Raw genomic sequence first — 14,652 nt, 5'->3', positions numbered from 1 at the left:
CTCAAAAGTAGTCTTAAATTTGCATTAAGCATGCAAATTTAAGACGGCTTTTGAGGCTGTGTAGTATTGGAGACAGGGAGGATTGCCTGAGGATAGAACTCTCGAAAACTACAAAAAAGCTCAATGAGTTGCTTGCATGTAAATGGTTCCCCTGGATCTCAGTCAGTGGCATTTATCTTGCACATGCATGCTAAGATCAAAATAACAATTTAAAACATGACTGCATTCTCCTCGGTCAGTGAATCTGGTTCATGTACTCAGAGTAGGCAAAATGAGAGGCTCTTTCTGTACAGCATTCACAGCCCATTCTTCTAGTCCACTGGTTTCACAACTTTATGACACCGGAGGTATTTTACACCACATTTCTTCATCTACCAAAACAACTCTAAGTGTTATAAAAAGCTAAAGCAAATTCTAGGGTCCCCAAAGGCATCTAGGTGGCCACTGTGAGAGAAGAATAATTGATTAAATATGCCTTTGGTCTGATCCAGCAGGGTTCTTGTATTTTTAGGGCCATAATTACCTTGTGTGAGGCCACACAGATTGGGCCTCACTGTTGCTCTACCTCAAGGATACTGAATCTCTGTACCTCTATATGTTGGATATCAACTCCCATCAGCCCCAGCCAGCTTGGCCAATGGTAATGGGTTATGCGAATTATAGCTCAGTCAGACCTTGAGAGCCACAGGTGTTCCAACCCTGCCAGAGAGAAACTGAGTGCATTCTAGAACACACACAACTGCCTCCTGTAGCTGCACAGTGCAATGGAAAATTTATTTATTTTACATAATTTGTATCACCCTCATCCTTTCTGAAATCATAGCAGTGTGCACTAAAAACCAATAGAAAACAGTAAAACTCACAGCAGCACAAGCAAGAGCACAAATGTCTGATAAAACTTTTCTATTTAAACTATCCTCCTAAAGACAGGCAGTTAAGTATTGCCTGAGAGACAGAATTTTAGAGGTGGTGGCCATCCCAGAAATGGCCCTCAAGGACTATCACTTTTTGAAATTGTTGAAGGGTCAGTGAGAAGGATCTCTGTGAAAGACCTCAGTTCTTGGGCAGGATTATACAGGAGATAGTGGCCTTTATTATAGCCTGGCTCCAAACCATTTAAGGCTTTAGAAGTTAAAAACAGCACTTAACTGTACACAGGAAACAAATAGTCTGGCCATGTAGTTAGTAAATAAGGGGATTAACATGAGCCCTACATCCCACCCTGATAGCAGTCTGTAGTGGTGAGCAAACTTATCAGCCATTCTACTGAAGAACAAGGAAGAGCTTCCCAAAACACAGTATGGGAAACCAGTTTCTACGATACTCTCCTCAATATATCTTCATCATAGAAACATCCATATAGTTAAGCCTATCTATTTATCATTCATTTATTTATGACATTTCTATATTACTTATTTGCATTTCTAAGCAGTGTACATAAAAACAATCCACAGAAAATGGGAAACTAAAACAAAAAATTATCATAAATTGAAACACAAGGCCTCACTTTGGCTCTCTCAACTAATGGTTGGTTTAACTACTATTGACTAGGCAGACACATCTCTAGTGTGTTAAGAGGTGCTAATCCTCGTCACACATGTAAAGAGCCTCAGTTATGAACCCAGAGAATTCCACCAGATGAATTACCTCCCACTTTAAGCTCCTGTAGGTTGCCATTATACTGTGAACAGTGGAAGAACAGTCTAGCTTGCCGTTCTGAACACTGAATGAATCCATAGGAGGTCAGCAGTTTTTCAATAACCCCAGTTTCACGTAGTCCTGCAGAAGTACCATTGGGGTACCCGTTGTGTCCATTGTTATGGAGAAGGTTTGGATCAAAGCTCATCTGAAAGCAAAAGATAACTTGTGAAATCCTCCAAAAGCAATTCCCATCACCTTTCATACTTAAGGGAACACAGAACACATAGTGTGCATTAAAGAGCATCAGATAAGCAAGCAAGTTTCTGGCAGGTAAGGCACAGCTTGTGTACACTATTTGTCTAGCTGAGATTCATCAGTAACTAAACGACATTTACCTTGTAGGATTTATCTATATGCGGTTAATATAGCATTATATACAGAATAAAGTTAATACTTTATTCAAAATTAGTCATTAGTATAAACTTGCCTTTGCCAAAGAAGGCTACCAAGAAAGCAAAAACAAAAGCTTGCTAATCTCAAGGCAATTTCCATTAGCACCTACTCTACCCTTGTTGAACTGGAGGCCTAATATCTTATGAACTTTCATAATTGTTTGCTGTAGTCATTCAGCTTAAATGCTCCTTCTTTATCCATAAATGCATTGGTTAATGCCAGAAAACAGAGAAAACTGCCCCACTGAATTCTCATTAATCTTCTAGAAACACATAGATATAAATATGCTTTAAAAACAATTTTGCTATCTTAAGTTAAATCAAATCCAGAGATAAGTTAGCATTAGGGTATCATTTAACTTTCCTGTTAGAAGAATCAGTGAACATATCATGCAAGTCAAAGGGCTCAAGGCAAGAAATTGCCAAAATCATGCATTTTGAGACCATATATTTTACAGATATGTTGCAGTTTCCTGTGTATCTGTTTAAGAAAGCAAACCTAAAATTCCTGCAACTCCAAGGAGCCATTAAGTGTACAAAAGTTCCAAGTGTAAGAAGCTCTAAACACAATAGTCTAACTGCACAGTTATAACCAAACAGATCCTTACTCATTATGCTGGAAATAATGCCCTTTGCTGTCATCATTATTAATCAGAGTTGACCTACCCACCAAGGACAATGCCAGATTCTAAGCCCACATATAGCTTTTGGAGATGCATGTGGGCAATCCTCCTATGGACAATTACTTAGGAGCAAGGTCCACTGAACTCAGTGGGATTTCTGAGTATAGGATTGGGCTGAAAGAGGCTTTGGTTTTTTGTCAACTAGTACAGGCACTAAGATAACATTATGAAATACAGAATAGTGGTCATTTCTCTTCTTGCAAAGAAACAAGAACAGAAATCCCTTGTACACATGCCAACCAAAAAGCACGAAGATATACTGCAACTCATTTTTGGCAACATAAGATGCAACAACTCCCTACTTAGAAATTAATGCATCTGGAGAAGGTGCTTGCTATAAACTGTTTCCTATTACAAGTGTATCAAGTAGAATTTATATTATCTATGCCATCATTCTTTTGAAGATTTAGGAAAACAAATCTAAGTGGGCAAGATACATTCCATCAACTTATCAGAATGAATAAAATGAAGTTGCAACACATACACACACATGACCAAGCTTTCATTAAGTTTCTAAAACAGATACAGGAAAGCACCTTTTAAGAACCCAGCAAGATTTCCAGCTGGTTCAAGTGGAATTTTATCCTTTAACCTGTTGAGGAGATTTAATATCAGTGAAGTTAGAAGTGAGAACATATAGAGAGATGAGTTAACTGCAAAGGATCCCCATGCTAAGATTCCATGTCTGTCAAGTTGCCCTGACTTACAGATCTCTGATAAAGAGGGGTCCTCTTCTGTTTTTTAGACCCGGATGAAGTAGAAGATGAAGAGAAAGGTAAAGGATGAGAAGGAGGGGGAGCTGCAGGAGGGGGGAGAGGATCTGATGACACAGTATAATGGTTCTCCATCTCATACAGCTGTGATAACATAGTACACAGTATAACTAGTCAATAGTTAGCACATCTTTAAACACATCCAAGTAATTATCAAATTCCATTTCTCAAGAGAGCTGGAAGTCGAAAGCAATCAATCCAAATTTCTTTTTTAAAAATAGGATTACAGTATAAATAGTATTAGCAAGCACTATTTCTAGGTCAATTCCTCTCCAACAATGTTCTGATTTGCTCATACTACCAGAACTCTGACCAGCTCTTACACAAAAGTACTCACAAGGGAGAAGTGTCATTTGAAATAACTGAGTAATAGATTGAGCTAAGAGTTGGAACATGTTGCATGTTCTTGCACTGCAGCAAACAGTATGTCCAGATAGAATTATAATAGCATTTTATATTTTCCCATTTGAAAGGGATAGCAGAAGTACTGGCACTATTAATGAGACACAGAAAAACTGCTTATTACATAGGTTCTAGAGAGTACATTCACACATAAACAATTCAAAAACTGGAATTTTACACAGATACCGCTATGTTATCCGTGTTCATTAACCCTAAGGGTTCAGGCGAAGTCTTTCTTTCCTTCTCATGATTTGGAGAAGAGAGACTAGTACCTGAATTTCAAGTAATGAGCACTTCAAAACTGGTCATTAACTAAATTTAGGACACCAGGAACATTGGCAGCAAGATAACAGCTGGTCTCAGTTCTCCTCAACCTTTATTTAATAAATTTAAGCAAACATCAACTGTATTGCACAGAGATGAACTGAAGTGAAATTGCTCCAGCAACAATTTACGGCCTCTATTCTACAGAGCATGTTGCACTAGTATTGTATTCATGAACAGTTGCTGGTTTACTGTTTACTATGTCAAATCCATAATACAGGAAAGAAATTCCTACACTGATGTACAGTAGCAGTCATTTTCAGGGTTTTTAGGGCAATGAACAAGAGATTTTAGAAGCTTTCCCCCCTGGATTTTTTTCCTTATTTTAAGAATATTATTTGCATTATAAAGTATCAGAATATTAGTCCATCTAGCTCAGTGCTACTGATCAGCAGCTGCTGAATGTTATTTAAAACAAAGGTCTTACTCAGCCCTGTTGAAAGGGCTTTTTAACTGAAGCTGCCAGGGATTGAGCCTGGGACCTTGTATATGGGAAAGTATGTGCTCTTCCACTGTGCTATGACCCTTTTCTGGGCTGCACTTATAATTCCATTTCAGCAGCCCTCAATTATTTTGAAATAATTATTGAGGCTTGAGAATTTTGCCTAATTATGTTTTATGGCATCACAACTACTTTTTCATTTCATTATTGAGCAATAAACAAGTCTTTAGGAGGATTGAAGAGAGGATTGAAGAGAGCCCCTTCCCCAGCATTTAACTATGCTAGACATGAGAACAAACACATTGTCTCAAGGACATAAACTTTTAAACTTAGTAGTTCGCTGCCAATCTTACAGGCTTTTGGGGAGAACCCCTGAACAATTTCCATGCTAGTAAAGGCTAAGGATGGACATGTTTCAACTAACTAGCTATCAACCGTATTCCAGCTAGACATTGAGTTGTCACAGACAAGAAAATTTGGCAGACGTATACTCTGCTCATTTTCAAAAAGGCTCAAAATTTGAATCGGCTGCCTTTGGCCATTTGAAGGAAGCTTTGGATCTCTCTGTTTAGGGTTTTCCAGAGAAATAACAAAAGAAACCCAAAATGATCTAAGTATTAGGGTAGTTTTGATTTTTAAACAGCTGGAGAGGTAACCAATTGCCCTGAAACAGGAACTAGGCCTGGTACAATGACCAATGAAAAGAATGGTTGGGAATGAGGAGTGAGTGTGAAATGATTTTCAAACTGAAACTGTCAAATTAAGAGTGTTTTAGCCTGCTCACTGCACTTTGGCATGGTTATAGGATGCTTTGTTTAATAAGAGGTTCCAAAATGAGCAGACATTTCTGCTAGTAATCTGCAAACTGGCCACATTATTTTTTTTGCTCAAAGGAGGTTGTTGCATCACACCATCTGAGCTAGCTTGGCTTTACCCTTAAGAATATTGCTAGTATGGCAAAAGAACTTACTGATTGGCCATAAGGTGATAAATTCAGTCCGACTGGAGATGCATTGCCCAGGTTGGCACTAACGTATGCAGTAGGGGGAGAAGACGGCATGGAAAATTCAACAAATTCTTTCCAGGTGCTTGCCATATTTTTACGCCTGTTTCAACTTAATTTTATAATGCTGCATATAACAAAATCAAACAAGACAACCTTGTCAATGTATATCTGCCACTTATCCAGTGTCATAAAAAGCTGCCATTCTGGCAGCCTCCTAACATATTAAGACAAGAAGGGATTGATGTGCTAGTTAAGGAAGCATTTAATAGCTTTATTTTACCTCAAGAGGGGTTCTGAAATGGAGAGCAGAAGCTGGATGCTAACTGAACTCATGGTTACTATTAATTCAGCTGTCCTTATAGCAGACAATTAACATTTAAACCTATCAGCTTATGAAATGGAGACTCACTGACCGATACTAGTAATTGGGAGAAGGATATGGAGAAAGTTTGAGATCCAGACTTATAGCATTAGAGTAAACTGATTTCAAAAGGGAGAAACTGGAAAATAGTAGCAGAAAGCTTAATGAAATAGCTACAATGATAAGATTGCATTCCACAGTTAGCTCAGCAAATATAACCAAATGGCAATACTGATGAACTCGAATCATTTAAAAACATAAGCACCACAGCCAGATGTTAGCTCTGCTTTTGATATTCTGACCAAATGAAGGCAGTCAGGATTTAAATAAAAGCATTATTTAAACTCATGTCAAACAGTAGTTTTAATTCCAGTATCTATTACTGTTTTAACGAGTACATGCACCAACCTCGCAGTGATATTCTAATATTGCACTTTCAGTAGTATTCGCGAATTCTTCGTTTCAGCACACGTTTCAAAGTTTGAAGATTGCTATTGTTAAAAAAAAGAGATAGCAAGAGACAAGTGATCTATCAAGCTAATAAGGAATAACTGGTGCTGCACTGGGCAGTTTCAGCACAGCACTGAAGAAAACAAAGACTACTAGCAGCGTTGGGACGTGCTCTTTTGAAGCTGTTGAGTAGGCACAAACTTCTTGTTTCAGATCAAGTGTTGTGTCTTCAGTGTAAATTTTACTCTTCTTTGGTCTTGTTTTGTTGTTACGATGTGATGTGTTCCTTTCCTGATCTGAACTTGAAGCAGCAGTTTCAGGTGGTAAATTCTGTTCTGTTACACTTCATACTGGAGAGAAAACAAACAAATAAGAAGTCTATTATGCCACAACTTTTAGACATTTTGGACACTTAACAGATGTGATCCCATCCTTCTGCGCAGATCTTTCTCACAACTCCAAGGTTTTACTAATGCTTGAAAAAAGCTTCTACCTTTTTACTAAGCTCAAATCCTAAATTGCACTGAACATAACATGTGGTTAGAATCTCAGAAATTACCAGTAAATTCTAATGCTTATATACTGATCAGGCATTTTTAACCAGTTTCAATACGTTTATAAGCATGTATTTGAGTCATGAACATTTTCACAACTAGAATATAAACTCCTGTTGCTTCAGGAATAGAGATCAGAGACAAACACGAATCACCACAGATATGCAAAAGCATATGTGAAATGTCTATTTCTTTCGAAAACGAACTTTTACTTGCTTTCTAGGAAAGCAGTATGGTAATCTAAAAATGTTGATATTATCATGCTCTAACGTAACAGTACAATAATTTGTAATATTTAAAGCTATTATATAATATCAACAAGCAGCATAACTATGCAGGTAGCACAAAAATTAGCTGTAAGCTGCTTGTCCAAACCAGTCCCTGCAGTTTATCTGGGCCAATACCAAAGAACACTGCTAAAAGATTTAAGAGTTGAAACATGGAAGTATATTTTTGTTTTCATTTGTTTTTCATCCTGAGCCTGCCAGTTATAGAAGAAGACAAATGCAAAAGTTACATTTTAAGTTGTGTATTTTAATTTGTTTCCAAACCCAATGCACTAGGAAGAAACAGTACATTCCACACACAAACTTGCCTGGGTGCTAAGAATCTCAGGTGAACACCTTCTCTCAGTTCCATCAACATGGTTGGTGGAGACACAAGAGAGCCTTTTCTGAGCCTGCTCCCATATTATGGGATTCCCACCCAAGAGAAGTTAGACTGGCTTCCTCTTCCACTGGCAGGCCAGGACCTTCCTATTTAAACAGGACTTTGAAAACTAAGGTGTAGACAATACTGACCACTGGGCCACTGCCATGGCAAACTGTATTTTACTGCTGGTTTTAATGAGTTTTTTTAAAAAACTAAACCAAACCACACAATTTTTAATTGGTTTTTAAACAAATACAATAACCATTAAACACTTATCCAGCAGTACAACTATTAGTGTTTGTTTCATTGTCTTCATTGTCTCTAGACATATGTTTTGGTGTATTTTAATTATGGTTTTTAACTAGCTTTTATTACTTTGTCTTTATAATACACTAATAATTAATAAATAATCAACAGACCTATGTAACGTATTTTCTCATTAATGAAGGGGCTACATATTTCTTTTCCTATATGACAGAGTCAGGATGATGCAGTAACGGATAGATAAATCTGACCCTAGTGATAATTTTTTTCAGCATCCAAACTTCACTGGACATGGAATGCAGAATGATGCTGTGCAACAGCTGAGCCAGTTAACATAAAGGGAAGGAGAGTGAAAAAGGATTGTGATCTTGAGAGGGGAATGAGCAGAAAGAGCTAGAGAACATGAGTAAATAGTTTTTAAAAAAAACAAAAAACCCCACATCTTTGTTTTTATACTTCTGTAGTCTTTCCTAACCCACAATGTTTTGGGGAAAGACAACATATTATGGAGGAAAGACAACATCTCTTGAATAGTAAGTGTTTCCATATATTATTGCTGATGTACAGTTAGCACAGTTAAAAACAGTCCAAGAAACTTAGTAAGGCAAAAAAGGAACATCCCAAATCTCTCCTAGCCAATCAAAGTAGGAAGGTCAGCATGCAGGATAAGAAAATTGAACATTTTTGTAAGAACAGAACCAGGTTAGCTTAGCTGGTGTAATCTAGAATGCTGTTATGCTGTACTACTAAGCACATCCTTGAAATTAGACTAAAACAAAGTTGTTACTTCAACATAAGCATGCTTAAGAGTGCCTATTCCACTGAATGTAGTCTTAATTCCTATGCATATTTTACACAGAACTCCCAAGCTCAGAGGGGCTTGCTTCTAAATCAGTTTAAACCTAACTATTCCCTGTACTTGGTGGCAAAATATGTTGATCCTCCCATGTTGTGAAGCATTGGACTGTAGTTCAGTGAAATCAGTAGTGTGTATGTCTGTGCTTTAAATTCTTTACTTTTCAGCTCAGCTGCTATAAATACTCCTCCCAATGGCAAACACCCAGTGCAGCTGCCAAGCCTCCAATGCAGCAGACTCTGGGATAACACATAAATCCACAAAGGATTAGCTCAAGTTAGGCACAGTAAAAAGCAAGTTCAATTGTATTCCCCCCTTATGACTTAAGTGATCTTTGTGGTTTTTTTTGTACTTTGTTGACATGAGTCAAGTTTTCTGTACATTGTCTACACAACAGATGTAAGCTGTGGCAGCCATATTTAGATTGCAACACTAACAAGGCATTGCTACATGTTTCCAGAGACATCTACCAAAGAGTTTTGTCTTTGAAAACATTGTTTGGTATCAGCTAAAAAGAATATTGGTAATCAAGATCAGAAGAATCCACATGCAATTAAGAGATAGCAGTAATTAAAGGAAATTATACAGGAGGCTGAATGCAATCCTAAACATAATTTTTGAGTGCAAATCCTAATGAACAGACGTGTATGGGTTTGAGCTGTAACCATGCATATATACTTAGGATAAAGGACCACCAAATTTAGCGGGTTTACTCCCAAGTGTGTATATATATATATGAACACACAGGGGAGTGCACTGCAACTCAATATCGCTTTTATGAATTCAGTATTGTTATATACCCCTTTCCCACTGAGTAAATCAGCAAATATAGTCATCGTTTGGAGACAAAGTCACCAGCAAATCAAAGGCATCAATAGAATTAAGAAGGCTTTATTCTTAAAGGGGGCTTACGGATCAGACTACACCCATATTTAATGCTTATAACCTAAAGGGCAAATATGTTGGTTAGGCAGTATGTAATAATAATTGAAGAAAGCCTCAAAATATTGCTCTGAGATCTGAATGCACGATTACAATGCCTTTATAGTTTTATATTGCAGCAAATGAATGGAATTGCCTAGTTGTACGGTTAGCACTCAAAACGGATTTCTGACGACCGCAGAGCGGTGCCAGACAATCGTCTGTTTCCTCAGCTTCGTTACCGCTGTCCACATGACCGAAAGGAGCTACGGGTGGCCATTCCACCCTGTGCCGCAGCATCACATTAAAGAAAGCCACAGCACATGGCACTGAGGCAGCAAGATGGTGGCTCCTACTACTGAGGGGTGATCTAACGCTTGCGGGGCGGGGGTCCGCATCCGAAAAGGAAAGGATGCGGAAACCCAAAGCCCCAGCCCTGCTGCGCCTGGGGGCGAGCCAAGGCCGGAATATAGCCCTGGGCGCCCCTCCGGCCGGTTACACCGACGGGCACGTTCTTCCCCTCAGGCGCCTGGGGCGTGTCCACTATCTGCCCCTCTCTCGAGGCTGAGGCGCGGTGGGGGTAGAGCGAGGGAGAGAAGGAAAATGGCGACCGCTCCCCCTCACACAAAGGAAGATTGACCTCCTCTTCCCCTCCCCGCACCCGCACGCTGCATGCCGGGAGAGGTAGTTCCCGTCTCCCACTCCGCTCCGCCGAAGACGAGGTGCCAGGACTCCACCCCCCAGAAGGCCCAGTGGCCGCGCAGCTTACAGCCGCCGCGCCGGGAGTTGGAGTGCTTTCCATCGCCGCGGCCGCCTAGAGCACCGCGCCCCTGAACTCCAAGCCCCAGCGGCCCCTGCGAGGGAAGGCAAGTCGCGCGGTGCACATTGGGAGCCGTAGTGATGTCGGGGTTCGGGCCCACCAGTCCGCTCCCTTTCCCTCCCTCTCTTTAGGCCCCTGCCTGGAGACAAACGGAAGCTGGGGAGAGAAGAGAGCGAGGGAGCCCGCTCGGCCCAGCAAGGTTCCCTTTCTCTCGCTTCTCCTTCCCTTCCCGCCCCCCCCGCCTCTTTGCGCCCGTCTGTCAAACGAGCAGGGCACACGGCGGGTGGGGGAGGGGTTCCCCCCGCGCTAGACCGTTGGTCCCTGGGACAGAGTGACAGGCGACATTCCAAGCCCCCTCGGCTCTCCCTGCCCGCCACCGTCAAGGTCGCGCCGGGCGGGCAGAGGAGGCTGCCGGCCTCCCGGCAGGGACAACCCCACTTACCCCAACAGCTCAGCGCCCCCGCTCCAGCGCCGCCATGAGCAGCACGGCACAGCACGTAGGAATAAATCCCGGCTTCTCGCGAGACTCGCGGGCAGAGAGGAGGGCGGTTCCGCGCGTGCGCAGCAAGGCCGAGCGGGGGGTGGAAGCGGGAGCTCGGACTCTAAGGGAGGCTTCGGGATAAGTAGCCGCGCAAAAGCGCATGCGCGCCTTTGCTCTCTGTTTACTTATTGGCCGCCTTTCAGGGCAGCCGCTGCTTAAAGGGACGCCGTGCAGTATTGAGATGCACGAATTGCATCTTTATTACAAAATATGAAAAAGTTGGGTGTATGTGTAACAAAGGTCATGAGAACCATGAGCCCGGCAAACGGAAGGCACCTAATCAAACCAGCACAATGACACAATAACATTGCAAACCCTCCGCGGAAAGATGTGAACTGTCCAGTTGTTTTGCAGCAGGGACGGAAAACCTGTGACCCTCCAGATGTTGCTGGACTGGACTCCCAATTCCCACCATCCCTCACGCAAGAGCCGGTTGGATCAGGCCAGCAGCCCATCTAGCCCAGCATCCTGTTCCAATATTGGCCAATCAGATGCCTATGGCTATTAGCCCCAGTGCCAGGATGCCCAATGTCTGCAGGCATATGGATGGCTGCTAGCACCACCTACCCCACCCCACCCCACCGCATAATTTCACATACCTACAATGCAGGCAGTTTCCAGGCCGCAGTCTAGGACTACCACTTTTTATTTTCTTGCATGCCTCTTGTACTTCTAAGCAGCTGCACAACAGACAGGAGATTCAGCAGTGGAAGCTATACCCATTTCCATGCAGGAATAAGCTTCACCTGTTAACCATCTTGTCCTTTCCCTCAGCCAGCCCTGCATCTACTTCCTTTCCCTCACGTAAGATGGGTAGATGTATCCAATTCAGAATGATGTGTAGTGATTTGTAGCCTAAGGCACTGGGAATTACCTTGCATTGGCAACCATAACTATTGTCAGCTTTCCTAGTTTGGCATAGTGTGCTTTTCCACATCTCTCATCCCTCCATTACTCTTATTTTTCCTGGAAGTAAGAAGCATTGATGGGGCAGGTTGAGCAGTTTAAACTAAGCTATTTCAGCTGCAGACTAATGTGAAGAGTCAAAGCAGCTTGTGTAATAACCTATGTAAGCAGAGAGTCTCATTAACACAGAGGAATAGCTGCTTGAGCATGCCCTAAGGCCCCTGCAAAAATACTTGGGGCTAGAAAAGGGGAATGGCAGAGGGAGAATTAACAATGCTTTATGCAGAGGAAGCAAAAGGCACATGAATGGGGTGGCTGCAAGAAAAATGAACGGAGACAAGAAGACAGGGAACGAAGGATTTATAATGTTTCACAGGGCTATCATTTCCTCCTCTAATACATTTTAAATCCCCCTTTGTTCACCACCACAAATATCTCAAGGTTCATGCTGGAAACATCCTTGCACTTTAGGAGCTGCCTATTGGCTCCACCTTTTTAGTTCTAGCTTACTGAATGGCTGCCTCCATTTACAATAAGAGTATCTGTAGAACTACCTGCAACATGGGAAACTGCCTTATACTGAGTCAGACCATTGGCCCGTCTAGTTCAGTGCTGTCTACCTTGACTGGCATCAGCTCTCCTGGGTTTCAGGCAGGGACCTCTCTCAGCCTTACCTGGAAATTGAACCAGGGACCTTCTGCATGCAGAGCAGATGCTCTATCTGAGCTACAGTTGATCCCCAAATTGGAATTGCAGCTTCCTACACCTTTGACCACCAAGAAGCCTCCAGTTACCTTTTCTATAAAACACAAACAAATTGGGTCCTCTGTGCAAGGTGTCACATAGTAGTCTCAGTCTCTCTCTCTCTCTCTCTCTCTCTCTCTCTCACACACACACACACACACACACACACACACACATCTATCATCTCCCACACAACAGCAACATTGCATGGTACACCACTTTGCTTAGAAGTAGGGTAAATAAACCAAGGCTAGTCAGACTAGTTTAGCCTGTTGCATTGGATTATAATTGCAACTCCATAATAGTAATTACTATGTATCAGCAAAATATGGTATGCAACTTCCTTAACTGGATTTAGGAGCGCACATAAATTACTTTTTGTGACAGCTATGCAGGATATTGGCATGCCATATCTAACAACAGTGGCTGTTGACAACCCTGATCATGTCAGTGAATTATCTTGAAGCGGGTTGAGATGCCCTGTCCTTATTGACTCAAAGGCAGTGTTTTTAGTGAACCAATCAGAGGCTTGGACTCCAGTCCCAACATGCACACACAGAAGGTATTTCTGCACACTCATGAGAGGGTTGCAGATTCCCCCCTCTGCAAATGTAGTCTCTCCCCACCCTCCAAAGCCACTGGATCGTTCTCCAACCTTCAGGAGATAATTTTTAAGGGTGTATGGTGTTGCTGCAATGAAGAGTGCAAACAAGGCCCCCTTCTATGAGCCAAAGCAACCTCATTTTACTTTTAGGTCCAAACCATTATGAGCATCACTGTAAAATTAGGTGCAATCTTGGGCTGGTAACTGAATGCCTATTTTCTAAAACAAAGGTGTTATTTTATTCTTGCAGTGGCTGTTAACTGCAAAGCAATTTTCAGCTAGAGGCACACTTATGAAAAATGTAGACAAACTTGATTCTTGATTTGTGGGAGGTAGGAAGCCACAGATTATTTGCAAAACATGACTTATAGGAAAAGGCTGATAAACAAAGGAAGCACATTTGTACATATAAGAGGCAAGGATAATTTTACTCAGTGGCCACCTGAAAGAAACTTGTTCTACTTTCTACTTTGTCAGGTTCTCTCTCCCTTGTAATTTCAGCCAGTGCCTAGCAGGATAGCAGAAAGCTGCCAGAGGAAGCCAAATATTATCACAAACTGTTATGTTTGCAAGTTAGAATTAAATGCCTAACCAAATTGCTCTCTTTCGATAGATAGATAGATAGATAGATAGATAGATAGATAGATAGATAGATTAGATAGACAGATATCTCCACATTCAATTCATTATGGCCCAAAGTAATTTTCTTGAAGGGCAAAGGTGCAGGTTACCTTGTTTTCCATTGGCTACATCTCCAATTAAACTACAGATGGTGAAGGGGTCATGATCAGGTATGAACCAGACAATATTTTTACTCTCCAAAGGATACAATATCTGATGTATTTTCCATGTCATGGATCTCACTTTGGTGGACTAGGGAGGGTTGACGGCAGTCTCTCTACACATATTCTATTGTTTACCTTCACCTTACCTACTGGCAAGTGAAGGTATTTTCATCTCCTGTTGCGAATACTGACCAACATTTACACTTTTGATTATGTTGCTTTAGCCCAGGGAAGAACTTCAGGTCAAACTCCTTTATCTGGGCTCGAATTTGCATTTAGAAACTAGCTGACTGTGACCCTTTGTAACATTTACCTCCATCCATCAATCCACTTTTCCTTCCAGACCCGTTCACTCACACACAAGCCCCAAAATGTTGCCCAAAAGGATATGATGCCATTTGGCTAAAAACGGTTTCCCAACCTTGCTTTACTCAAAGACCCAAATTAAATAAAAACAATTCATTTATTTGGA

At 41.3% G+C, this 14,652-nt stretch overlaps 1 protein-coding gene across 20 annotated transcripts in view; it reads right to left on the bottom strand.

Moving 5' to 3' along the window:
• The window catches only part of CSDE1 (cold shock domain containing E1), a 28,676-nt gene extending 17,435 nt beyond the window's left edge, over positions 1 to 11,241 (bottom strand). For 2 of the 20 annotated variants that reach the window (XM_083508709.1, XM_083508715.1), the window contains exons 1-5: positions 11,043 to 11,160; positions 6,493 to 6,884; positions 5,688 to 5,847; positions 3,484 to 3,575; positions 1,648 to 1,846 (exon numbers count right to left, since the gene is read on the bottom strand). In XM_083508709.1, the coding sequence (XP_083364835.1) occupies positions 1,648 to 1,846 (199 nt within the window). In that variant the 5' untranslated portion in view covers positions 3,484 to 3,575; positions 5,688 to 5,847; positions 6,493 to 6,884; positions 11,043 to 11,160. Of the gene's footprint in view, positions 1 to 1,647; positions 1,847 to 3,483; positions 3,634 to 5,687; positions 5,848 to 6,492; positions 6,885 to 10,549; positions 10,812 to 11,042 lie in introns of those variants that run through there. The other 18 variants (XM_083508719.1, XM_083508723.1, XM_083508710.1 and 15 more) reach the window with 16 other exon arrangements.
• Between the last annotated feature and the right edge of the window lie 3,411 nt (positions 11,242 to 14,652).

Source organism: Podarcis liolepis (assembly GCF_965112155.1).
Source record: "Podarcis liolepis genome assembly, chromosome: 6".
NCBI classification, from domain to species: Eukaryota; Metazoa; Chordata; class Lepidosauria; order Squamata; family Lacertidae; genus Podarcis; species Podarcis liolepis.
This window is presented reverse-complemented; position numbering and strand designations above follow the sequence as displayed.